The sequence below is a fragment of the Hyperolius riggenbachi genome, chromosome 4 (assembly GCF_040937935.1).
Source record: "Hyperolius riggenbachi isolate aHypRig1 chromosome 4, aHypRig1.pri, whole genome shotgun sequence".
NCBI lineage: Eukaryota > Metazoa > Chordata > Amphibia > Anura > Hyperoliidae > Hyperolius > Hyperolius riggenbachi.
This window is the reverse complement of record NC_090649.1, coordinates 460,674,259-460,701,961: the sequence shown is the minus strand read 5'-3', so window position 1 is coordinate 460,701,961 and position 27,703 is coordinate 460,674,259. Positions and strand designations below refer to the sequence as shown.

The following is a 27,703-nucleotide window of genomic DNA, read 5'->3' as shown; positions in this document are numbered from 1 at the left end:
AGCCTGAACAAGCATGCAGCAGATCAGGTGTTTCTGACATTAACTACGTGAAGTCCGCGTCGGCAGCCCCAGGACAGCCTAACTGCAATTGGCGTCAAGTCCAGGAGCTGCAATTTCCCAGGGAACGGCCATGTGCATGCGCGACCGTTCCCTGCTCGTTTAAGGAGTGGAGCTCCGCGATTAGCCTGCTAGCCACCGATCGCGGCTAGCAGGCTGCTTGTAAATGAAAGGGGAAAGAAATCCCCTTTGTTTACATGCATACAGCGCTGCGGTCTCCAGCACCGCTGTACGAGATCGGTGATCCCCAGCCTCTGACTGTCTGGGGATAGGCTGATGCCTATGAGAGGCGGAGAACAGGACGGATCGCCGTCCTGTTCATTTCTCTAGGCGGAGGGGGGGGGGGGGGGGGGGGGGTTGGGCGGAGGGAGAGAGGCTCTATGAGGCTAAGAAGAAGAAAAAAAAAAATGACAGCAGCGATGGACACCTCCAGCAGCATGTCCTCTTAGGGACAAAATTAGGAGGCGAGTCCGATCACCATACTTCTTAGCTGGGCTGTACAGCCAAGTGCTGCAAAAAAAGAGCCTGGTCTTTAGGAGGGGGGGGGGGGGGGGGGGTGTTTAAAACTGCGGCCGTCAAGTGGTTAATGTCAGATCTGACAAGACTAGCTGCATGCTTGTTTCTGGTGTGATTCAGACACTACTGCAGCCAAATAGATCAGCAGGGCTGCCGTCAACTGGTATTGATTAAAAGGAAATAAATATGGCAGCCTGCGTATACCTCTTACTTCATTTCCCCTTTAACCAGAGGTGCCCCTAGTCTTAGCCCCTACAGTATAGATAGCCAGAGGGGCCCCCAGATCGACCAACAGATCTCTCTCCAATCATATTCTATCAGAAATAGATCTGTCTTGGTCGATTGGCTGCCAAAATCACTATATGTATGGCCACCATTAGAAGCAGAGGCTCAGCAGGATAGCCAGGCAATCTGCATTTAAAGGATACCTGAACTGACATGTGACATGGTGAGATATATATGTGTATGTACAGTGCCTAGCACACACATAACTATGCTGTGCTCCTTTTTTTCTTTCTCTGCCTGAAAGAGTTAAATATCAGGTATGTAAGTGGCTGACTCAGTCCTGACTCAGACAGGAAGTGACTACAGTGTGACCCTCACTAATAAGAAATTCCCCTTTTTACCTTTTCCTTGCTCTCAGAAGCAATTTTCTGCTAGGAAAGTGTTTTATAGTTGAAATTTCTTATCAGTGAGGGTCACACTGTAGTCACTTCCTGTCTGAGTCAGGACTGAGTCACCTACTTACATACCTGATATTTAACTCTTTCAGGCAGAGAAAGAAAAAAAGGAACACAGCATAGTGATTTGTGTGCTAGGCACTGTACATACCCATGTCTATCTCATGTCACATGTCAGTTCGGGTATCCTTTAAATAGGTCAGCTTCCATATCCCTCTTACTTCAGGTGTGGTTCAAATACAAAACTAAAGCATAGGCCCACCTGCACAGATTAGACACAGCAACTACATCATGGGTATTATTACAGTATACAACTAAATGGGCAGGAATATCACTGACTAGCATGCCTGACTGTCCTCACATATCTGTAAGCAGCCTGTGCTGTAATGGAAGGAGCGGCATGTTACTTGACCACCCAAAACTGAAATACACATTTTGAGTGGAGCGGACTTTCTGCAAAGTGGATTTGGAAGCGTCAGAAATCACACAGACCACCCCGGCTGTCTGAGAATGTTCCACTGTGACAGCTTTATTCCACCCTGCATCAGCTCCAGCCAACGGCACAAACATTTCCAGTTTATAAATGTCACAGGATGAGTCAGAGACGACCGGCATTCTTAACGGCTTCCTGATAAGATTCCCACACAGCACAGCTATTTCTCATTTCATTTCTTTATGATAATGTTAATAATGCTCACATTTGTATAGCGCTTTTCCACTGCCAGACTCTCCCTTGAGAGCTACAGCCACTAGGGGCGCGCAACTGGCCACTGTGCAGTGTTAAAGCAGTAGGATCAGCCATACTATGCCAGGGAGCAAAAAACACATATATAAGTAAATAAATACTTGATCTACTTACATAACACATGTATTATACCGTCCATGTTTTGATTTCAGTGAATGTTACATAATAAATTACAAGAATTCTGTTCCTGGTGGGGGCCATGTCTTTTGCCCTCAGTTAAGGCAAGCTCATGATGTCATTTCTGCCCTTTACTTTTTTTCTTGTCTCCTCCAATCGCTGAGTTGCCTCAGCCTTGCTTGTAAACACAAGTGAGTGGGGGATTAGGTTTCAGATAAGAAACTGGCAGGGAAATAAAGGGAAGAGGAGGAATAGATTATAGATAAAAAGAACCCCCAGCATGCAATTCTTTGGCACGACTACTAAAGGGCCAGTGTTCCTTAAATAACTCCAAATCATAACAGCAGAAAAAGTTTTGAACGTTTTGAATGCAGGATTAGCATCTTTATCACTCAGACCAGTTGCTGTTGAAATTTGATTTTTATGGTGATGATACCGCTTTAAAGGAAACTTGAGATAAATGATCTTGGTATATTTATACTTACATCTGGCCCGGTAATTTAGCCAGCCACGCTCTTCAGCACATGCGCGTCTCGCGCACGAGCCATTCGTTGTGTTCCCTCAGCCAGGAGCATTCTGGGCCAGATAGCTGCAGAATGGAGCAGCTGAAGAGGACGGCGAGGGACTCCACGGACCTCATGGGACTGGAGGAAGCCCCAGGTAAGTATAAATATGCCTATATCGTTTATCTCAGGTACACTTTAAGGTGCTCAGATATAAGTTCATTTGCATAATCGATATCTGGCCGATTCTGCTCCATGACTAGGTACTTTTTAAGGCCTGGGATCCACTGGAGGTCGTTTCTGTGCTGTGAAATTGCGCAAGCTCTCCCCAGTGATTGCCGCTGCGATTCCTGTGCGTTTACAAGTGCGGAACTGAGGAGTCGGAGTCAGATGATTTTTGAAACAAATCCTTAGCCTTTGTAAAAATCAGACTAAGGAGTCGGAGCAATTTTGAGTGCCTGGAGTCGGAGTCTGAGTTGGTGGTTTCATAAACTGAGGAGTCGGATGATTTTTGTACCGACTCCGCAGCCCTGACTTCTGCAGCCATTTTCATTTTCCTTGAGTATACACTCTGGCAGCCATTTCTTTGTAGTCTATACTAACTCCTATCAGACTGCAGGAGAGCAGAGGGGGAGGCAGAGCGATGGTGCATGCAGCGCCACAGCAACGGCCTGCGGCTGCATACAATGAAAATCCCACAAACCGCTGTAAAATTGCTTTTGAAAGGGGTTCAAAGAATGCTGCAGGACCCAAAATTGCAATTTGCCCTAATGGCATTCACTCTACTGGGCTCCACTCCATTCACTTTCATTCGCCAAGCGCTTTTTGGAAGAGCCGGCGATCCAAAAACGCTTCCAAAGGCACTCAAGTGGATCCAAGGCTTAAAGGGAAGGTCCAAGCAAAATTAAAAAAAAATGAGTTTCACTTACCTGGGGCTTCTACCAGCCCCAGGCAGCCATCCTGTGCCCTCGTAGTCACTCACTGCTGCTCCAGTCCCCTGCTGGCAGTCGGCGGGACGCATTGCGTACATTTTTACGCATTCCCGCCAGTGCAGGAACACATTGTTGGTTCAATGCGCAAAAAATGTACGCATTGAACCAGCAACGCATAAAAATGTATGTGTTAATGTTCCTGCACCAGCGGGAATACGTAAAAATGTACGCAATGCGGCCCACCGACCTCCGAGGTCGGCAAGCTGCCTGTGGGGGACTGGAGCAGCAGTGAGTGACTACGAGGGCACAGGATGGCTGCATGGGGCTGGTAGAAGCCCCAGGTAAGTGAAACTCATTTTTTAATTTTGCTTGAACCTTCCCTTTAAATCCAGTTTCAAGACAACCATGGTATGTAGGTGTGAAATCACAAATTCTATTGTCAAGGATAAACACAACCAGTGGCGTAGCTAAGGAGCTGTGGGCCCCGATGCAAGTTTTACAATGGGTCCCCCCCCAAACACTCCATACACATAACAATTGATACAGCACACCAAAACCTGCCAATGTCAACTACAGTGTCAGAGGTGCAAGAAGTGGATGGGGATAGTTTTAATGATTACCACTATTCATACTATCTATAGAAGTGATTATTATGAGCACAGGAGCAATACAGAGCAAATACTGTGGTTGAAGGAGGGCCTCTCGGGGCCCCTGAACACAATCAGTTTCCTAATTGGGTTTGTGCTGTCTAGATGCAAAGTGTGGACAGAGCATGACAGAGACTTAGACCGATAGCTCCTTTGTGGGAGAGGAATGTACAGGTTTAGTTTAATGGTGATAAACAACGGTTTCATTATGACTACAAAAATGGTAGGGAAGAAAAAATGAACTGAGAAAGGTAAATCTGGGGAAAATTTTGTGAAACTGTTTAAGCAAATTAAGTCTGCAAAATCTAACCACAAAAAATGCCCAAACATGTAGCACATCACAAAACATAACCCAAACGTCTGCAGGCGTTCTAGATTTTAGTAAGAGTGCTAAAGTTCAGGCCCTCCGATAGGACTGTCACATACTGGCTGTTCTCCAGAAAACTCTGCTAGGTCCATCATTTCTCCTGAGCCCCACTACTGGTCCAACGGAGCCTCATATCGTGATGGACCAATATTGAGTATAATTTGGTAAAGGGGAAATGCAGATCAGCATTTCATCTAAAGGTGCCCATACACTACGTCACTTTCCTGCGAATATACAGCAGATTCGATCACTGTGATCGAATCTGCTGTAAAATCGTTAATGCAAACGTTAACTGATCGACTTTTTTCCATCCGAAACCGATCCATTCAGTCGATCTGTCGGGAGCGAGTTGTTAGCGGCTTTCGATTTGACGACAACCAACACAGCAATACATCGCCTGCGCGAATACCCGGGTCCGTGCTGTCCCTTTCTCCGGCTGGTCGTCTTCTCCATCTACTCTTCACTTCCTGTGAGAAGGGGGAGTTCAAACAGTAGAGCACCCTCCACTGTTTGAACTTCCGTTCGGGACAGGAAGTGAAGAGAAGATGGAGAAGTAGGCCAGCTGGAGAAAGGGACAGCACAGACGAGGGGACTTGCGCCGGCGGACAGGTAATATCATTGCTGCTGGCAGGGGGAGGTCCACAGGTTGAGAATTGATTTCATGCTGAAATCGATTCAAAGTCTGTGTGCAGTGTATGGGCAGCATAATTCTGAAATCAGGAGCATCTTTACATAAAATACATCAAGGCACAGTCGAATCTAACATCTAATTGGGCATCTAATTGAGTTTGAGCGATCCGCCCTCCGATGCCACTTTCTGGTTGGGAGAGTAGGTAAAGACTGCCTTGATCGTGAGCCCAAGGCTGAGAGCACTCTGCACATTGCATAGTTGTGACATAGTGCTCATACCCAGAACGCTCCCGGCCACATGATCAAGGACATGCGTTGCCAGACAGCGCTTGCGCAGTCTTCACCTACCCTCCCAACCCGGAAGTAGCTTCAGAGGATTGGTACAGAGTAATGACGGGCACAAGAAAACGCCCACTACAAATGCTCCTGCATCCCCCTTTTTTTAGATTTTCCTTTGGACTAAGGTATCCTTAAGTGGACCCAAACTCATGCACAGAACTAAATAAATACATAGCAAAATCCACTCTGTATGTATTTAGAGAGTTTAGCCTGTTTAATTCCGCCTCATTCGTGTCTAATCACTAGTTGTAATCTGATCTCTCCCCTGTGTCACATGACTGCCTATGGCAGATAAGCCCATGAGAAAGCACAAGCTGTTAACAATACTTCTGCTTCCATGAACCAGGAAGTAGAAACAGTGCAGATTTATTTTAGAATTTGTATCAGCTGTAACAAAGAAATGTTTTTATTATGCGTTTTCTCATATTTTAGAATGGAGATGAAGTTCTGAGTTCAGGTCCGCTTTAAGAAGTTCTGAGAACTAGGAAGTCAAGGCTGCTCTTTGTGTGCTCCTGGCCCTGGGGAATGTGAGCGTCTGTGGGGGAAGGTAAAACAAAACTAGGAATGTACAGTATAAAGCCAAAAGCCTGCACTGGGGGGTGTCTGACACTATTTCTTTTTGTTCTTCTCCCAGTTGGTGGGAGGGAACATCAAAAGAGTAATTAGCATGTATGCAACACTTGTAAAGTAAAGAAACAGTCACAGGGGGTTTCCATGTAAACATTCAGTGAATGCAGATGAGCTCCGCACCCTACTGACCTAGATATGCCTGCAAATAGAGATTAGGCAGAAGATTATACAAAGGAGGATCTACATTTCTAAACTATTGTAGTCTGTGCAGGACCCCTGACTGGCCAGGTTGTATAGAGGTAGATCTTTCTTTAAAGAGAGGATAAAATACAGATGAAACTGGAAAAATTAAAATAACAGTCCATTTAATCCAGTAATTCAACTTAAAAGGTAAAACTAATATATGAAATAGACTCATTATATGCACAAGTTATTTCAAGCCTTTATTTGTTATAACTTTGACGATTATGGCTCACAGCTTATGAAAACCTCAAAATCAAAATCTCAGACCAATAGAATATTGTGAAAATGCTCAATATTCTCGGCTCAAAGTGCCAGACTCTAAAAAAAAAAGAAAAGAAAAAAAAAACGCATCATGTGTAGCCAGCATTAGGCCTGGAACCCACTAGCAGCGCATTTCTGAGCTCTATGTGATTTGAAAAGCTCTCGCTAACTTAATGCTATGGGTGTTATCCCACTTGAGGGATGCGATTTTAAAAAAATCCCCCATAGCACTGAATTAGCAAGAGCTTTTTCAAACCGTTAGCGCTTATAAAAGGCTGCTAGTGGGTATGAGCCCTTAAAGAGAACCTGTACTGAGCAAAAATATTTAAAATAAACACATGAGGTAACTTCAAATGAACGTTACAGAGTTACCTTGCCATCAGTTCCTCTCAGAAGCTCACCATTTTCTTCTGACAATAATCCCATCTAGTTCTGACAATATTTTGTCAGATCTGAAATATATCAGTTGCTGTCAGTAAAATATCAGTTGCTGTCAGTTATAGCTGAGAGGAAAACGGATGTACCAGGTAATGTCCATGTTTCCCTATGGCTGAAGTGGGCGATGTTACAGTTTAACTGTGTGCTGACCAGAAAGCTGTTATGGGTAATGGCTATTTTCAAAATGGAGGACGGAAAATTCCCTTGATCATAGTGAACAAATAGGACGCGGGACAGGAGAAAGACACTGAGGAGTAGACTACATGGAAGGTAAGTATGACTTGTGTATGCTTATTTTGACTTTTATTTTCAGTACAGGTTTTCTTTAAGCCTCCTCTACACCATTCAATTCCAGGAACGATCAATCAAATTCAATTGGATTGAATTCGATTAGATCGATTAAATCCGACATGTCTGATCGATCATGTGATCAATTTTGGCTAATTTTTATTGCAAATCGATCACACGATTGATCGAATTCCGATCGGACATGTCGGATTTAATTGATCTAATCGAATTCGATCCAATTGAATTCGACTGATCGCCCCTGGAATTGAAAGGTGTAGAGGGGGCTTAACACTGCTACTGCCTATAGAGCGCATCCTAGTGGCTGCAGCCCTGGCGCTTTGAGTCCGCCAGGAGAAAAGTGCAATATAAATGTTATTTGTCTCATCTCTGTGATCTTTATCAACACTTGAAAGAGTGGGCAGACAGGTTTACTTTTCAGATAAGTTTGTTGTCTCTTCCTGTGCAATAAAAATCAAGGCAAGTGCTAAAGCACAAACATAACACCTCCTTTACTAGGCTAGCTCACTCTACTTGTTATTTCAGACATTTGGTGGCATTTTACACCATTCAGAAGGCAAAGCACAATGTAAACTCCATTGTTCTCAATAAGGCTGGTGTACTCTAGAATCCACTGAAATGACAACTAGAGCTGCTTTCAATGCACAAGCGAAATGCTGCACTTCCGGGTCCTCATTTCCAGGCTTCCGATAAACAGATCAGCGGACTGTCGTGGTAACATCGCTGAATTCCAATGTGTGCCAATCTATGGGACAGCGAGTTTGGAGTGATTGCGTTTTGCAATTATTTAACAATGAAAAGCAATTGCTCCAAATTTGCTTAAAAACAAAACAAAAATAAACCTTAAGCCCCTTGTTTGCAATTTCAGTAAATCGCTAATCGCTGGCGATCGTTACTGTGAGAACACAGCCATACACTTTACATTGCAGTAGCACTTTTCAAAATGCTACTGAATGAAAGCACTGCTGAAATTGATAGTTACACACTCCAGTGTGAATGGGGCCTTACGGCAGGGTACAAAAATCCACCAACTCCTCAGGCTAGGATTCCACCTCCTTTAATTTGCGTATTACAATCTTGCTGATTGCAAATATGTAACATGAAATTAATCTCTTAACTGTCAACGCTTAGGAATTTTAAAAGACAACTGAAGTGAGAAGGATATGTAGACATATCATATTTAATCCCATTTAAACAATACCAGTTACCTGGCTTACCAGCTGATCTTCTGCCTCGAATACTTTTAGTCATAGACAAAAACTAGTCCTTGGTAATGGCCCATACTCACGAGGGACTTTTGTCGCCTCAACACGCGGCGCGCGCGTGTTGCGGCGACAGGTCGCCCGTGAGTATGGGCCGTCGCGCGCGCACCCCGAACTGTCGCCCGTCGCTCATGTCGCCATGCGATTGAAAGTTTCAATCGCATGGCGACAGTCGCCGCCGCACCTCCCCCGCAACTGTCGCTAGTCTGCGTGAGTACGCGGACTAGCGACAGCAACCTCCATTGTGGTAAATGGAGCTTCCGGCGGGGGGAGGAGGAACGTCGGCGACAGCTTCCGTCTCGCCGCTGGTCCCTCTTCCGCGTGTGTACGCGGAGGGACCTGGCGAGGAGCTGTCGCCGGCCTGTCGCCCACACGCTCACGTGTGCTGGCGACAGGCCACTTCTGCAGCCCGTGAGTACGGGCCATAAGAGTACTTGTAGAAGGTACAGACAGGAACAAAGAACATCAATAGCCCTAGGCAATGTAATATGTATAACAGTATGTAATATGGTGGGACACTTGGTCAAGAACTGCTGCTGATCCTGGAACAGTTCATAAAGTACATCTGTACAGGCCTAAGGCAGCTTCGGCGGAACAGATAGGATCGCTGACCCCCACGGCCCCACTCACATTCATACTGCTGGTAAGCTCTGTGCTATATTTTTCCTTGACATGGTCTAACATCTCTATTTCCTCTTGCATAATACTCTGGTTTGGTCCTCACACCTCTCTTCTTGTCATCTCTTCTGACTCACGCACTTAAGTTTCCGGTTTGGTTGTGGTTTTTGCTATTGCATTGATGGTTTGATTTTTGTTTTCCTCTATCTTATTCTGATGCAGTCCCCACCAGGGACTCTGATTTCTATGCACAGACACTTTATTCTGCTTGAAGCACATCTATACCACTATTACTTATAGGATCTACTTATAGATGAACGTATCAGCATATATTTCTATATTTGTATACAGATGTACTTTATTAAGTGGTCCAGGACCAGCAGCAGTTCTTGACCAAGTGTCCCACCATATTACATACTGTTATTTAGCAATTGCTGGTGGGAGACATATTATTGGAGCAATATGCTGCTTTTAATGAGAACATAGGAGCCTAGCAGTTATTACTGATTATTTGTATCAATTGGATAATTATGGGCCTGGGGAGGTCAGGATGTTTTTAATCATGTGTTGTTGTTAATAAAGACTATCTTTAAGGTACTGCTGCAGTTGTGGAAATTGGATTATTCATATGGTATGAAAAAGAGGGACTACGTTTTTCTGTGTTTTTTGCAGTTTATTTTGGGTTGATGACCCTAGTCCCTACTTATACTTATTCCTTATGTAGGATTTATTGCCAGTGGATAGGACTGGGCAATATTAAGGGCTCAAATGTTTATGTGTTAACGCCCTAGACCAGGGGCCCCCAAACATCAATCACCCAAAGTGTTCTCCCCAGAATTTTTTTTCCAGCCGGGTGGCATGAAAAAGTAGCGAGGTGCTGCAAGATGAGAGAGTGCAGAGCCGGTGCTTCTGTGCGCAACTCTGCTTACAGCATAGGAGGAGGTAAGCCGATGACAGCCGGGTGGGGTGAGCTGAGAGAATGCAGGGCCGGTGCTTCTGTGTGCAACTATTCTTACAGCATAGGAGGAGGTGAGCTGATAACTGCCGGGTGCTCTCCAAGAGCCTGGGTAGAACACTGACCCATGCTCATGGTTCCATCAAAGTTTAATAGATTCCTATTGTTGAAATCTATCAAAATTGAGCTTGCTGTGTATGGTAGGTTTTTGGTTTTTTTACAGGGGTGCAGGTACCATGGCCGCCTCCTACTGGGGGACTGTTTTCTTGGACACAGCCAATTCAACACGTTAAAATATTTGGAGGTGCACCATAGGTACCGTTTTCCCTAGATACGCCTGTTTTCAACAGCAGAAATGGTGTTTATAGCATACATATAGTGAGGAGAGAACAGTATTGGAAGCTTAAAGTGTACCAGCTGAAAACAAATGTCATGCATACGGGCAGTGTCCCGGTATCTTCGGCCAATTGGGGCATGCGCAGTATGCGCTCCCCCGTCTCTCTCCCATAGCCAGGAGAGTTCTGCGCCGGGGCAGTAGTACTACGCAGGCACAGAAAGCTCCCGGCAACGGGAGGGATGCGGGGCAGGAATGTGCAGTAAGCCTCGAATGGCCAAGTTGCCGTGATCCCGTACCGAAGATCCAGGAGGCGGAGGACCGCGCCATTTTTTTTTTGTCCGATCTCCGCTCAGCGTTAAACTGACGGTGAACAGCTCCTATCCTCTATAAAACCCGTTTCCCTGTGTCACGCTGTGCCTGTGTAGCTGAGTCCATGCTTTTTGCTACTGCGCATGTGCGCTGCACGGACCCGGACAGCATTTGGGACGGGGCCAGTGAGCCGGGCGGACGGGTGCGCGTGAGGCGCAAAGTAAAAAAACCGACCTAGAGCCCGTTTTTAAACGGGCTTGGGGGTACTAGTTTCATATATAAGAGCCATTCACACTTGTCACTCTGCAATGGATCAGTTGCGGTAAGCGGGCCGCACTTCTGTGCAGTCACCGATAATGCTGGACAGGTGGTTGAGCTGCCCATATAGCCTTTGGTGGTAACACATCTGCCCCGGACTCCAGCCAACCATCGGAGCAGACACTACACCGTCCACTCCCGCTGGCCATACGAAATCCATCGCAAGTGAGGACACTGCCTAAAGGACAACTGTAGCAAGAGGGATACAGAGGCTGCCATATTTGTTTTCTTTAAAGCAATACCAGTTGCTTGGTTATGTTGCTGATCATCTGCCTCTTATACTTTTAGCCATAGACCCTGAACAAGCATGCAGCAGATCAGAGGTTTCTGATTTTTTTTTTTGTCAAATCTGACAACATTAGCTGCATGCTCGTTTCTGGTGTGATTCAGACATTACTGCAGCCAAATAGACCAGCAGGGCTGCCAGGCAACTGGTACTGTTTAAAACATACATGTAAAACTCCAACCCACAATCCAAATTTGGCCCTCAGAGCCATTAAATTTGGCCCTCAAGTGGTTTTCCCACTTTGCATTATGTTTGGCCCACTCTAGACCACCAGGGAAGCTATATTTGAGGTGAAGCCCTAGAACCTCAGGGAAGTCATATGGGGGAGCTAGGGGGACAGCACTATACACCTGAGAACTGTATCAGGGAGGGAGGACCACTAAACACCAGGGAACTGTACAGAGGGTGTGAGGGGACCATTAGACACCAGGGAAATGTATTTGGGAGGGAGGACCACTATAGACACCAGGAAACTTTATAAGGGAGGAAGCTGGCTCCGTAGACGTGAGGTTTGGCCCGCGACTAGTTCCCAGTGTACAATTTTGGCCCACTTTGTAATTGAATTTGACACCCCTGGTTTAAAACTCTTCTTTAACCTTCCTGGTGGTAACCCCGAACATAGTTCGGGGTAAGCCGCGCAGGAGGTTTTCTCAGGCCCTCCTCAGCGGATTTTCTTAATTTTTTTTTTTGCTGGACGCAGCTAGCACTTTGCTAGCTGCGCCAGCACACCGATCGCCGCCGCCCCGCGCCCGATCCATGCTATCCGTCGGGCCGCACCCCCCCCCAAAGCCCGTGCGCTGCCTGGCCAATCAGTGCCAGGCAGCGCCGAGGGGTGGATCGGGACTCCCAATGACGTCACGACGTCGCTGACGTCATCCAGCCCTGGGCTCGCTACATGATATAAGAAAAAAAAACAAAACTGCTGCGCTGCCTCCTGGCGGAATTTTTCATACCGCCAGGAGGGTTAACTACCTAACGACCGCCCCACGCCAATGGGTGTGGCCGCCGCGGCAGCCCCAGGTCCGCCTAACGCCAATTGGCGTCAAGTCCTGGGGTCGGCTACTGCAGGAGATCGCGCACAGGATGTGCACGCATCTCCTGCTTGAGGGGCGGAGCTCCGCCCTGCTTTCAGTCTCCGAGCAGCTATCGCCGGGGAAAAAAAAAAAAACTACACATTTTTATTTAAAAAATAAACTAATAAATATTTATATTAAAAAAAAACCATGGGGGGGGGGGGGGGGGGGTGTTAGCGATCTACAGAGAGCTCTGTTGGTGGAGAGAAAAAGAGGGGGGGGGGGGGGGAAATCACATGTGTGCTGTGTGGCCCTGCAGCGAAGCCTTAAAGCTGCAGTGGCCTATTTTAAAAGAAATAGCGTGGTCTTTAGGGGGGTTTGGCACTGTGGTCCTGAAGTGGTTAAACTAGGACACCTGGATGGGCAGAATAACACAAACAATGCCCCTAAAACACACACATCAGTTACTGCAACTACTCTGTGCTGTTCTTCCCTTGCTTACATTCTGCTTTGAAATATTGCGAAGATCAATAGCATGGAGTGGAAGGAGTATTAAACTGAAAATAGGCCCGGCTATTGCTACACTAAAAGAATGCTTTGGCAGTATAACAAAAAAATAAGTCCTAAAATGACTCCTCTAAGAGACTCAGCACTTCCTGTCTGCTGCTTGGTGGATGCAGCTCCTACTGCATATAAGGGGTGTTAAAAGTGTCCCTGAACTCAGACCTCCTCTCTGCTCTAAAAGATACACAAAAGCATAATAACCTTTAAAGAGAGTGAAGCGAGAATGAATCTTGCTTCAGACCTCATAGATAGCAGTGGCATGCGTGCCACTGCTAAACCGCTGCTATCCCGCCGCTAAACGGGGGTCCCTTCACCCCCAAATCCCCCTCTGTGCAGCGCATCCCCTCTTCCGCATAGAGGCAGGGCTAACCGCCGCAGCCCTGCCCCACGCGCGTTTGTCAGCGCGTATCTCCGCCTCTCCCCCGCCCCTCTCAGTCTTCCTTCACTGAGAGGGGCGGGGGAGAGGTGACGATGCGCCGCTGATTGACGGCGCTGAGAGGCAGGGCTGCAGCCGTTAGCCCTGCCTGAAGAGCAGCAAAATATACAACCAAATTGGTTGTTGATTTTGCAGGGGTGGGTTTGGGGGTGAAGGGACCCCCATTCAGCCGCGGGATAGCGGCGTTTTAGCAGGGGCACACGTGCCCCTGCTGAATATAAGCACTGAAGCGAGATTTATTCTCACTTCAGTGTCTCTTTAAAGGACCACTATCGCGAAAAATGTAAAATTTAAATTACAAGTAAACAAATACAAATAAGAAATATGTTCCTTCCAGAGTAAAATGAGCCATGAATTACTTTTCTCCCATGTTGCTGGCACTTACAGTAAGTAGTAGATATCTGACAGAACCGACAGGTTTTGGACTAGCCCATCTCCTCATGGGGGATTCTCAGGGTTTTGTTTAATTTCAAAAGCACTTCGTGAATGACAGTTCTGTGCAACTGCCAAAAAGTGTATGGTGAGCAGGGAGGCTGCTCGGCATCTTTGTATAAATCCTTTTCAGGAGTGTCTTAAAAAAAAAAAAAAGCCTTGCTGAGAATCCCCCGTGTAGAGATGGATTAGTCCAAAACCTGTCGGCTCTGTCAGATTTCTTCTATCTACTGTAAGTGATAGCAACATAGGAGAAAAGTAATGTATGGCTCATTTTACTCGGAAAGAAACCTACTTCTGATTTGTATATGTTTACAGGTATATAACTTTTTCAATTTTTGCGATAGTGGTCCTTTCAACAAAAAACATTTCTTTGTTACAGCCGATACAAATCAATCTGCAGTGTCTACTTTGATTCATGGAAGCCGACATATTGTTTACAGCATGTGTTTTCAGATGCCATAGGCCAGGGGTCTCAAACTCAATTTACCTGGGGGCCACAGGAGGAGGCTGGACCGCATAAGGAATTTCACAATCGCAGCGCATCGCCGCCTCTGCCCGCCCCTCTAACTCTTCCTTCACAGAGAGGGGCGGGGAGAGGCAGCGATCCGTGCGGCGATTGACGTCAGGAGGGGCAGAGCTGAAGCTGAAAGCTCTGCCCCTTCCAGGAAATGCCGGCGGATTGCCCCCGGGTGATTTGGGGGCTCTGAAGCCCTCGTTTAGCATCGGGGATGCGGCAGATTACTTGGGAGCACTGAAGCAAACTATAAGGAAGATTTTGCCGGCGAGGGCCACAAAATATTGTATCGAGGGCCGCAAATGGCCCGCGAGTTTGAGACCCCTGCCATAGGCAGTCATGTGACACAGGGTAGGGATCAAATTACAACTCGAGATTAGACACAAATGAGGGGGAATTAGACTAGCCTAAACTCTCTGAATACACACAAGGTGCATTTCTCTCTGTTTTCCTTCTGTCCTGTTCAAGAGTTCCGGTCCACTTTAATGGGATCTCACTACTCTCTCTCTTGGCTAAAGGTGCATACACACCTTTGAAGGATGTCGCCCATCCACGATCGGATTCAGATCCCCTTGGGAGACATTGCTGGGCCGGGCTGCCCATACGCTAGTCAGCTGTGTAGCGGATGACGCACATTGTCGCTATGCGGAGGAAAGACAGATTGGCGCATGTCTGATGTCATGAACAGGGCTGTGGAGTCTGAGCAATTTTGGGTACCTGGAGTCGGTTTCATAAACGGAGGAATCGGATGATTATTGTACAGACTCCACAGCCCTGTGCAGCAGGTAATTCAGCCAGTCAGAGCAATCTGGCTACGTGCAGCTTCCACAGCCAGGAGCGTTCTGCACCTGCACAATAGTGCTGCGCAGGTGTAGTACGCTCCCGGCGGCGGAGTGTGTGCATGTGCACTACACCAGATTGGCTCAAGTACCTGGACTCATAGCAGAAGATCCAGGTGGCGGAGGACGACAGCGAGGGACTGATTAGCCTGAAGGGGGCTGGAGGAAGTACCAGGTATGTACAAAACTTTAATTTCATCTGTCTCAGGTTTACTTTGTTACACAGTAGTACTATACTCTACATATGCACTCCCCACAGATCTTCTCACTGAGAATGTTGTGCACATTGAACACAGAGGAGTTGTCTATCACCCATAAACCTGGTTCAGATTGTAGATAAAGAATGTGTAATAGAGGAAGAATCTCCTCATTCTCCTGCAGAGTACCTGCACATCACTCTTACATGTACCCACAGTTACATTGCCTAGGGCCTGATCCATGTTCAGATTGTGCATGAAGAAGGTGTAATAGAGCAGAAGAAGAATCTCCTTATTCCCCTGCAGAGTACCTGCACATCATTCTTACATGCACCCACAGTTACATTGCCTAGGGCCTGATAGATGTTCTTTGTTCCGGTTTGTACCTTTTACAAGTACTCTTACTAAGGACTAGTTTTAGTCTAAAGGGAATAAATATAGTAGTCTACATATTCTTCTCACTTCAGTTGTCTTTTAAAATTCCTAAGCGTTGGCAGTTAAGAGACGAATTTCACGTTACATACTTTTAACCCTCCTGGCGGTTTGTCAAAATCCGCCAGGGGGCAGCAAATACGTTTTTTTTTTTTAATTTTTTTTTTTTAATTTTTTTTTTTCTTCATGTAGCGAGACGAGGTCTCGCTACATGATAGCCGCTGCTCAGCGGCATCCCCCCCAACCCCTCCGATCGCCGCCGGCGATCGGAGATCAAGAGATCCCGTTCAAAGAACGGGCTCTCCTGGAGGGCTTCCCCATGGCGACGGGGCGGGATGACGTCATCGACGTCGTGACGTCAAAGGGGACTCCGATCCACCCCACAGCGCTGCCTGGCACTGATTGGCCAGGCAGCGCACGGGGTCTGGGGGGAGGGCGGCTGTGGCGACGCGTATAGCGGCGGATTGGTGGGTAGGGGCGGCGTTCGGGCACTGCACGCAGCTAGCAAAGTGCTAGCTGCGTGCAGCAAAAAAAAAAAAAATTATGCAAATCGGCCCAGCGGGGCCTGAGCGGTGCCTCCCGGCGGCATAGCCCGTGCTCAGCACGGGCTTACCGCCAGGGAGGTTAATCAACAAAATTGTAATATACAAATTAGAGGAGTCGGTGGAATCCTAAACTGAGTCGTCTGAGGATTTTTGGAACGACTCCACAGCCCTGCTGTGCAGCAGGCATCGCTTGCGCATTGCGTTCCTCCGTATACACGCCTGATTATCAGCCAAAGTGGTCATTATAGTCAGCCTTTGCAAACTTTAGTCAAGCGTGCATACGAGCCTTTATGTTAGGTACACACTGATATTTTGTGGCAGATTTACTGCTAGATTGAGTATTTTCAACATGTCAGATTTCTGATCATTTTCCCATAGTGGTGAACAGAAAATGGTCAGATATCGATCTGGAATGTTGAAAATAATCGATCTGACAGGAAATCTGCCAGAAAATCTCATCGTGTGCGTGCGTACCTAGCATAAAGCACTGTACATATTAGTGACGGCAGAGGCGGCCTTTGGGGGTGGCAAGTGGGGCGATCGCCCCAGGCCCCGCACATGAAGAGGGCCCCGCATGTCATGCCCGCCATACCATGCTCATTTTGGTGATGGTGAAGGAAAGGTCTACAGAAGTCTGATAGGGTAGGGTAGGAGGCGCCCGTAGCGGACAGATGTAATGTCATGCAGACAATTGTATCTTTATGCGGATAATTATAACTTTAATTGTTAGCCAATGTGGTAGTAAGACAAGGGATGGTCCTACCTTAATAAGAGCAGTCCATCCACTTACTGGTTTAACGATTTGATAACTTTAATGGGCACTTTAAAATTGACAACGCGTTTCGCGGAGAAACCGCTTCCTCAGGTCGAGTGATATACCCTCCGGGTAATAGAGTGGCTATCTCGGGCGCCTCCTACCCTACCCGACGTCTTACCCCGGTTCGGGGTCACCACTTTTGAAGGAGCAGCAACCATCCAAGGACAAGGCCGAGCGGGAACGGTACTTTCCCGCATGCGCTTCAAGTGGTTGCCTGTCTTGCAACCCACTTTTGTGAGTATAAATGTATAAGATTTAATCTATTATCACTCTAGATCCGCAATACTACACCAGATTGGGCTCCTGGCCTTTCTTCCCGCCCTCTTCTCTACCCTATCACAGCTGTCTACAGAAGTCTAGCTGTTTGTGTTCCGAGCAGTGTGTCATTTACAAATACTCAGATCTTCCTATTTTGTTTTACACACCTTATATTTTGTACCGCCCCCCCTTTTATTGCTTAGGTTTTCGTCTTCAGCATGCTTTACTGTCCTATGCCGTTTGCATTTTTGTAATGAATTTCTGCACTGACATGAAGCTTGCCAAATGTCAGATTAAGGTAACGTGCAAGAGCCTCAGCCTGAGGGCCCCAGGGGCATTTAGGTCAGTCAAGCATGGACTGGAGCTAGAGGGGGCTCAGGCTGGAGCTTCTAGACTGGCTGGGGATTGGTGCTAGGTTTCATGGGGAGCTAGGGATAAGTAGAGGCTGGCTGGGGAGCTAGGGATAGGTACAGTTTGATTACATTATGTATTGTAATTGTTCCTATATTGGTTGGCTTAGGGGCCTTTAACAAGTTTTTAAACAATAATAAGGCATCCTGCTTTAGAGGTGGACAAGCCCATGACTGTGGTGGTACGGTACATTGCCTTCACTTATGCATGGCCTTCACTTATGCCTCTAGGCCCCGCATATGACACTCGCCCCAGGCCCCGTGTACTCTAAGGCCGGCTCTGAGTGACGGTCATGTCTGAAGAAGCATGCAATTTGTTAGATCAGCTGATAGATTTGCAAAGCTCTTATTTGCTGTGCTCACATCCTACTTTTAGTACATGATCATGACCAGCAAATCAAAAACTTACATATCTATCACCTGACCAAACTGATCTCATGCTTCTCCATGAGTTCTCATGACAATTGCTGGTACACACGCTAGGGAATCCACAGCTGAGACGGTTGTTTGGAACTGACGTGGTCGAGAGTATGTACTACTTTTGGGACATTGAGGGCCCGTTTCCACCAGTACGGAAACCGGGCCGAATCCGCAGAGTTTCCCCGCAGGCAAATCGCGCAGGGAAACGCTGCCATAGGAAATAATGGCGCCGCCGGCCAAATCGCTTGCCCTAGCGATTCGGCCAACTTTGCCATCAGTTTTCGTGCGGGAGGTAGCAAATCCCATAGCCGTGCATGGTGGCTAGTGCTGCGCGTCTCGCAGCCGCACACGGTGGCTAGTGGAAACAGGCCCTTACCTATAATAATTTTCAAGCTGGTCTCTGTGTGAATTGTGTGTCTTTCCAGCTGGCACACGACCCCAACAAATGGATTGACTTCTTATCAGCTCTGAACAATAGCAAAAGATTATTTTTTTAGGTGTTTCAACTTGTTTCACAAGAAAAGTTATGAAAGCATAAAAGACCGCTGTTGAGCAGGTATGGAGCTTAACTATGAACTTCAACTAAGCACTAAACCCCCAGGGGGTTACACTGCCTCACCAAAACACACCCGCACTATGTACATAATGCTGAATGCACATACGGATATGCTGTCTGCTATTTTTACAAATTCACTACCCGAAAAACATGCAGGTCCGGTCTGTGCACTGTGATCTGGCATACAAACCGCTAAAGATTACTAGAAGATTGTATATAAATATACAAGTTGTATAAAGGCTGAAACATGATACAATTTTTCCATCAGATCGATAATTTTTGGCATGTCCCACCAGTTCCCAATTAAGGAAGGGATTGATTTTCAGATCAGTACTGCACAAAATTGATCCCTTTCTCGATCGGGAGCTGATTGGACATGCTGGAAATTACAGTATCAATTGACCCATTAATTTGAGGGGAAAATAGCATCTTGTTTTCCCGGGTATAAGGTTTGGTTCACACGTGGGTTCTTTCGACGACTGTTTCAGCACTTAGCTGATCGCTGGAATTCGTGGTTGTACAGAATTGGAAAAATGTATTGGTAGTAGTATGTATTGTAAGGTATTGGTAGTAGTATCCAAACCAATAATGCCTTAAAACATTGATGAACTTTCTGGATTAGGATTCATGTCATGGTGTCCAAAAAAATGGACTAGGAGCCACGCTGCCAATGTATTGTTTTTCAATAAAAATTATAGACATGCTGAATGCACAACACTTTATTGTTCAAACTGCACTGATGTTGTGTATAGTTAGTACATTATAAAATAATACTGCCCCATCTATTTGCAGCTCTCCACCAGCACTATGATGCCTCCACATAGAATTGTGGTTGCTGCCACCCCCCTACCTGCGCCATGACGACTGCACATTCCATCCTGGTGGGATCAAACCCCACTCCACATCCCAACTGCACTATCATGGCAAAACCTTTCCTACCTACACCATAAGAAAACAACAACCACACACACCCAACTGCAAAAACCCACCTGTGCCATGGTGTGGCCACAAACCCACACCTCTGAGTGCTTGAAAACCCACACTTGTGTCACAGTGCATGCGAAACCCCCACTTGCACTACAGTGCCCACAAACTCTTACTTGCCCCCTTCCTACTACATGCTGGCTGCACCCCCCCCCCCCTTTCCTGCTCCATGCTGGCTGCACCCCTCTCCTGCTCCATGCTGACAGCACCCCCCCCCCTCCTGCTCCACGCTGGCTGCACTCCCCTCCCAGCACACTTCATGCTCCATGCTGGCTGCACACTCCTCTCCTGCTCCATGCTGGCTGCACCCCTCCTCCTGCTCCATGCTGGCTGCACCCCTCCTCCTGCTCCATGCTGGCTGCACCCCTCCTCCTGCTCCATGCTGGCTGCACCCCTCCTCCTGCTCCATGCTGACAGCACCCCCCCCCCCCCTCCACGCTGGCTGCACTCCCCTCCCAGCACACTTCATGCTGGCTGCACACTCCTCTCCTGCTCCATGCTGGCTGCACCCACCTCCTGCTCCATGCTGGCTGCACCCCTCCTCCTGCTCCATGCTGGATGCACCCCTCCTCCTGCTCCATGCTGGATGCACCCCTCCTCCTGCTCCATGCTGGATGCACCCCTCCTCCTGCTCCATGCTGGCTGCACCCCTCCTCCATGCTGGCTGCACCCCCACTACCCTCCTCCTGCTCCATGCTGGCTGCACTACCCTCCTCCTGCTCCATGCTGGCTGCACTACCCTCCTCCTGCTCCATGCTGGCTGCACCCCTCCTCCTGCTCCATGCTGGCTGCACACTCCTCTCCTGCTCCATGCTGGCTGCACCCCTCCTCCTGCTCCATGCTGGCTGCACCCCTCCTCCTGCTCCATGCTGGCTGCACCCCTCCTCCCAGCACACTTCCTGCTCCATGCTAGCTGCACCCTCCTCCCAGCACACTCCTCTCCTGCTCCATGCTGGCTGCAGCCCCCTCCTGCTCCATGCTGGCTGCACTCCCCCAGCACACTTCATGCTCCATGCTGGCTGCACACTCCTCTCCTGCTCCATGCTGGCTGAACCCCTCCTCTTGCTCCATGCTGGCTGCACCCCTCCTCCGGCTCCATGCTGGCTGCACCCCTCCTCCGGCTCCATGCTGGCTGCAACCCTCCTCCGGCTCCATGCTGGCTGCACTACCCTCCTCCGGCTCCATGCTGGCTGCACTACCCTCCTCCTGCTCCATGCTGGCTGCACTACCCTCCTCCTGCTCCATGCTGGCTGCACCCCTCCTCCTGCTCCATGCTGGCTGCACCCCTCCTCCATGCTGGCTGCACCCCTCCTCCTGCTCAATGCTGGCTGCACCCCTCCTCCTGCTCCATGCTGGCTGCACCCCTCCTCCCAGCACACTTCCTGCTCCATGCTAGCTGCACCCTCCTCCCAGCACACTCCTCTCCTGCTCCATGCTGGCTGCACCCCCCTCCTGCTCCATGCTGGCTGCACTCCCCCAGCACACTTCATGCTACATGCTGGCTGAACCCCTCCTCCTGCTCCATGCTGGCTGCACCCCTCCTCCGGCTCCATGCTGGCTGCACCCCTCCTCCGGCTCCATGCTGGCTGCACCCCTCCTCCGGCTCCATGCTGGCTGCACCCCTCCTCCGGCTCCATGCTGGCTGCACCCCTCCTCCCAGCACACTTCCTGCTCCATGCTAGCTGCACCCTCCTCCCAGCACACTCCTCTCCTGCTCCATGCTGGCTGCACCCCCCTCCTGCTCCATGCTGGCTGCACTCCCCCCCAGCACACTTCATGCTCCATGCTGGCTGCACACTCCTCTCCTGCTCCATGCTGGCTGAACCCCTCCTCCTGCTCCATGCTGGCAGCACCCCTCCTCTGGCTCCATGCTGGCAGCACCCCTCCTCCAGCTCCATGCTGGCTGCACTCCTCCTCCGGCTCCATGCTGGCTGCACCCCTCCTCCGGCTCCATGCTGGCTGCACCCCTCCTCCGGCTCCATGCTGGCTGCACCCCTCCTCCTGCTCTATGCTGGCTGCACCCCTCCTCCTGCTCTATGCTGGCTGCACCCCTCCTCCGGCTCCATGCTGGCTGCACTACCCTCCTCCGGCTCCATGCTGGCTGCACTACCCTCCTCCGGCTCCATGCTGGCTGCACTACCCTCCTCCGGCTCCATGCTGGCTGCACTACCCTCCTCCTGCTCCATGCTGGCTGCACTACCCTCCTCCTGCTCCACGCTGGCTGCACCCCTCCTCCTGCTCCATGCTGGCTGCACACTTCTCTTCATGCTGGCTGCACCCACCTCCTGCTCCATGCTGGCTGCACCCCTCCTCCTGCTCCATGCTGGCTGCACCCCTCCTCCTGCTCCATGCTGGCTGCACCTCTCCTCCCAGCACACTTCCTGCTCCATGCTAGCTGCACCCTCCTCCCAGCACACTCCTCTCCTGCTCCATGCTGGCTGCACCCACCTCCTGCTCCATGCTGGCTGCACCCCTCCTCCTGCTCCATGCTGGCTGCACCCCTCCTCCTGCTCCATGCTGGCTGCACCCCTCCTCCTGCTCCATGCTGGCTGCACCCCTCCTCCCAGCACACTTCCTGCTCCATGCTAGCTGCACCCTACTCCCAGCACACTCCTCTCCTGCTCCATGCTGGCTGCACCCACCTCCTGCTCCATGCTGGCTGCACCCCTCCTCCTGCTCCATGCTGGCTGCACCCCTCCTCCTGCTCCATGCTGGCTGCACCCCTCCTCCTGCTCCATGCTGGCTGCACACCTCCTCCTGCTCCATGCTGGCTGCACCCCTCCTCCCAGCACACTTCCTGCTCCATGCTAGCTGCACCCTCCTCCCAGCACACTCCTCTCCTGCTCCATGCTGGCTGCACCCCCCTCCTGCTCCATGCTGGCTGCACTCCCCCCCCAGCACACTTCATGCTCCATGCTGGCTGCACACTCCTCCTCCTGCTCCATGCTGGCTGCACCCCTCCTCCTGCTCCATGCTGGCTGCACCCCTCCTCCTGCTCCATGCTGGCTGCACCCCTCCTCCGGGCTCCATGCTGGCTGCACCCCTCCTCCGGGCTCCATGCTGGCTGCACCCCTCCTCCTGCTCTATGCTGGCTGCACCCCTCCTCCGGCTCCATGCTGGCTGCACCCCTCCTCCGGCTCCATGCTGGCTGCACCCCTCCTCCGGCTCCATGCTGGCTGCACCCCTCCTCCTGCTCCATGCTGGCTGCACCCCTCCTCCTGCTCCATGCTGGCTGCACCCCTGCTCCGGCTCCATGCTGGCTGCACCCCTCCTCCGGCTCCATGCTGGCTGCACCCCTCCTCCTGCTCTATGCTGGCTGCACCCCTCCTCCTGCTCTATGCTGGCTGCACCCCTCCTCCCAGCACACTTCATGCTCCATGCTGGCTGCACACTCCTCTCCTGCTCCATGCTGGCTGCACCCTCCTCCCAGCACACTTCATGCTCCATGCTGGCTGCACACTCCTCTCCTGCTCCATGCTGGCTGCACCCTCCTCCCAGCACACTTCATGCTGGCTGCACTCCCCTCTCCTGCTCCATACTGGCTGCCCCTACATACCTGCACCATGAGGGCGAGCCGCAGCGTGTCCTTCACAATGCTCTCCCCGCATTTCTTGCAGGAGGCGCGGCTACTCTTGGCGTACTCAGCCCGGAACAGTTTCTCGGAGGACTCGGCCATGGCTGCAGAAGAGAGGAGCGGAGATCACACGGATGCTGCCCTGACAAGTCCCGCCACACAACAAGACAGGCCTCACCAGCCGCTGGCCGAAAGCCCGCCTAACAAATTACAAGGGAGGAGCGCCTCGGCAATCGATTACTCAGTCCTACAGACAGAGACTAGATAGGAAGAAAGCGTGCTCGTGACGTCACGCGCCCAGAGCTGGAAGTTGTGAGGAAAATAACTGTTCCCCTCATTGCTGCCTGGTACAGAGCAGTAAGAGAGTGGGTATTGCACGATACAGGACGAAGGGAAGGAATACTGCACAATACAGGAGGAAGGGAAGGAATACTGCACAATACAGGAGGAAGGGAAGAGATGCTGCACAGTACAGGAAGGGAAGGAATACTGCACAATACAGGAGGAAGGGATGCTGCACAATACAGGAGGAGGTGAAGGGCTGCTGCAAAATTAAGGGAAGAGATGCTGCACAGTACAGGAGAAAGGGAAGGGGTGATGCACACTACAGGAGGAAGGGATGCTGCACAATACAGGAGGAAGGGAAGAGATGCTGCACAGTACAGGAGAAAGGGAAGGGGCGATGATGCACAATACAGGAGTAAGGGAAAGGATACTGCGCACTACATGAGGAAGGGATGCTGCACAATACAGGAGGAAGGGGTGATGATGCACACTACAGGAGGAAGGGAATGGGTGCTGCACTATACAGGAGGAAGGGAAGGAGGCTGCACAATACAGGAGGAGGGGAAGGAATACTGCACAATACAGGAGGAAGGGATGCTGCACAGTACAGGAGGGGAAGGAATGCTGCACAATATCAGAGGAAGGGATGCTGCACTATAGGGGGGGGGGGGGGGGGGGATGCTGCACAGTACAGGAGGAAGGGATGCTGCACAGAACAGGAGGAAGGGATGCTGCACAATACAGGAGGAAGGGAAGCTGCACTATACAGGAGGAAGGTAAGGGATGCTGCACAGTACAGAAGGAAGGGATAGATGCTGCACAGTACAGGAGGAAGGGATACTGCACTGTACAGGAGGAAGGAAAGGGATGCTGCACTATACAGGAGGGAGGGGTGATGCACAATACAGGAGGAAGGGAAGGGATGCTGCACTATACAGGAGGAAGGGAAAGGATGCTGCACACTACAGGAGGAAGGGAAGGGATGCTGCACACTACAGGAAGTGGAGCCACAAATTGTAATATTGACAATTTTATTATATACTACTCTGAGGCCTGAAACCCACTAGCAGAGCTTATCTGAGCGCTTTTTGATTTGAAAAGCTCTTGCTAATGTAATGCTATGGGTGTGATCCCACATGATTCCAAACATTTTTTACAAATAAATAACTGCAAAGTGGGGTGTGCGTAATTATTCAGCCCCCTGAGTCAATACTTTGTAGAACCACCTTTTGCTGCAATTACAGCTGCCAGTCTTTTAGGGTATGTCTCTACCAGCTTTGCACATCTAGAGACTGAAATCCTTGCCCATTCTTCTTTGCAAAACTGCTCCAGCTCAGTCAGATTAGATGGACAGCGTTTGTGAACAGCAGTTTTCAGATCTTGCCACAGATTCTCGATTGGATTTAGATCTGGACTTTGACTGGGCCATTCTAACACATGGATATGTTTTGTTTTAATCCATTCCATTGTTGCCCTGGCTTTATGTTTAGGGTCGTTGTCCTGCTGGAAGGTGAACCTCCGCTCCAGTCTCAAGTCTTTTGCAGACTCCAAGAGGTTTTCTTCCAAGATTGTCCTATATTTGGCTCCATCCATCTTCCCATCAACTCTGACCAGCTTCCCTGTCCCTGCTGAAGAGAAGCAACCCCAGAGCATGATGCTGCCACCACCATATTTGACAGTGGGGATGGTGTGTTCTCACTGATGTGCAGTGTTAGTTTTTCCGGCACACATCGCGTTTTGCATTATGGCCAAAAAGTTCCATTTTGGTCTCATCTGACCAGAGCACCTTCTTTCACATGTTTTCTGTGTCCCCCACATGGCTTGTGGCAAACTGCAAACGGGACTTCTTATGCTTTTCTGTTAACAATGGCTTTCTTCTTGTCACTCTTCCATAAGAGCCAACTTTGTGCAGTGCACGACTAATAGTTGTCCTATGGACAGATTTCCCCACCTGAGCTGTAGATCTCTGCAGCTCGTCCAGAGTCACCATGGGCATCTTGACTGCATTTCTGATCAGCGCTCTCCTTGTTCGGTCTGTGAGTTTAGGTGGACGGCCTTGTATTGGTAGGGTTACAGTGTTGCCATACTCCTTCCATTTCTGAATGATCGCTTGAACAGTGCTCCGTGGGATGTTCAAGGCTTTGGAAATCTTTTTGTAGCCTAAGCTTGCTTTAAATTTCTCAATAACTTTATCCCTGACCTGTCTGGTGTATTCTTTGGACTTCATGGTGTTGTTGCTCCAAATATTCTCTTAGACAACCTCTGAGGCCGTCACAGAGCAGCTGTATTTGTACTGACATTAGATTACACACAGGTGCACTCTTTAGTCATTAGCACCCATCAGGCAGTGTCTATAGGCAACCGACTGCACTCAGACCAAAGGGGGCTGAAGAATTACGCACACCCCACTTTGCAGTTATTTATTTGTAAAAAATGTTTGGAATCATGTATGATTTTCGTTCGACTTCTCACGCGTACACCACTTTGTATTGGTCTTTCATGTGGAATTCCAATAAAATTGATTAATGTTTTTGGCAGTAATATGACAAAATGTGGAAAACTTCAAGGGGGCCGAATACTTTTTGAAGCCACTGTATAGTATGAGGGACTATTTTTGTCATATCATAAAAAAATTCCTTTTTGCACTCTCAAATAAACCTTTTCTGAAAAAAGCACAACATTTAGATGCTGTACTTACCTTAGTAGAGGGAAGTCTGGATATTCCAGAGGCTTACCAATCCATCCAGGTGCCCACAGTTCCTGCGCAGGGTCTCACTGAACATATCCATCAAGAGCACATCGGATATGTTCTTGTTGCTGACCTGCCGTGTACGAGTGTGGCTGTACTGCCTCTTTGCAACTGTGACCGCGCCTACACAGTAAGCTGAAGCTGCTCATCCATGAGCAGTAATGAGCGAAAATGCTAATATTCTTTTCGCCGTATTTTGGCGAAAATAAGTAAAATTTTTACTTCAACAAGCGAAAATTCGCTTAATTATTTTAGCTTTTTTTTCCGCCTAATATTTGCAGAATTTCGCGGTTAATAGCAAAGCCCCTTTACAAGCTAGAATCACCAGATTTGCAGGGTATGTAGAGGTGAAAAGTGGGTACAAGAGGAAAAACATTTTTTCAAAAAGACCTTATCGTTTTGGAGAAAATCGATTTTAAAGTTATGATAGGAAAAAAGTATACATTTAAATGTGGTAAGTAACAGATAATGTACAGTAGCAACCTGACGGTAGTGTAAATTTACATATATTAAAAGAAAGAGCAATGAATTTCATGACGGGGTTCCGAGGAGGTCAATACGCAGTGTGTACAGACCCCCTGGAAATCCTGTGGAAGTGGGAACACTTTGGCCTGGGATCTCTATACAGCCGCAATAAGGCTGTATAAGGATCCCTAGAAACTTTACCTGTTTTTTAAAACATTTTTTGTTGTTCAGTGTGGGAAATTACAAAAACGAGGGGTCCCCCCTCCCAAGCCTCTAACCAGTTGTTGCCTTGTCTAATGTTGTGATCTTGATTGAAGATCTCCGCGCACCCGCCACCACACACCGCCGCTTCCTGCACAGCTCTAACTGTACTTAGTATAGCTAGAGCTCTGCTTGTCCCTCCTGCATGGTTGTCGCTCTCCTCCCCGCCCACCGCACCTATCGCGCCCACCCATGTCGGCACCCTGGAGCACCCTGATATCAGGGTGCTATGGGTGCTCCAGGGTGCCAGTGTGGGTGGGGGCAATAGGTGCAGTGGTCGTGGAGAAGAGCGGGAGCCATGGAGGACATAGGTCTAGCTGTACTAAGTGTAGCTAGAGTCAAAGCACCTTTACATTTGGCTCCAAGGCCCCCCATTGGTCTATTAACCATTTCAGCCCATGGGTATTTTTCACCTTATGGACAAGAGGAATTTTCACATTTCACCACTCTTTCCTTTCATTCCCCAATAACTTTAACACTACTTATCACAACGAAATGGTCTATGTCTTGTTT

The 27,703-nt window shown here is 49.0% G+C and overlaps 1 protein-coding gene and 1 long non-coding RNA gene across 3 annotated transcripts in view; one reads left to right on the top strand and one right to left on the bottom strand.

Moving 5' to 3' along the window:
• PARP1 (poly(ADP-ribose) polymerase 1) overlaps positions 1-23,615 on the bottom strand; it is a 98,871-nt gene extending 75,256 nt beyond the window's left edge. The window contains exon 1 of one of the 2 annotated variants that reach the window (XM_068232818.1): positions 23,413-23,615. In XM_068232818.1, coding sequence (XP_068088919.1) covers positions 23,413-23,532 — 120 coding nt within the window. In that variant the 5' untranslated portion in view covers positions 23,533-23,615. Of the gene's footprint in view, positions 1-2,112; positions 2,137-23,412 lie in introns of those variants that run through there. The other variant, XM_068232819.1, reaches the window with a different exon arrangement.
• A 213-nt stretch (positions 23,616-23,828) lies between these two features.
• The window catches only part of LOC137570974 (uncharacterized), a 58,917-nt gene continuing 55,042 nt past the window's right edge, over positions 23,829-27,703 (top strand). Inside the window, exon 1 of the long non-coding RNA XR_011031263.1 lies at positions 23,829-23,963. This is a non-coding gene — a long non-coding RNA (uncharacterized lncRNA). The remainder of the gene's footprint in view (positions 23,964-27,703) is intronic.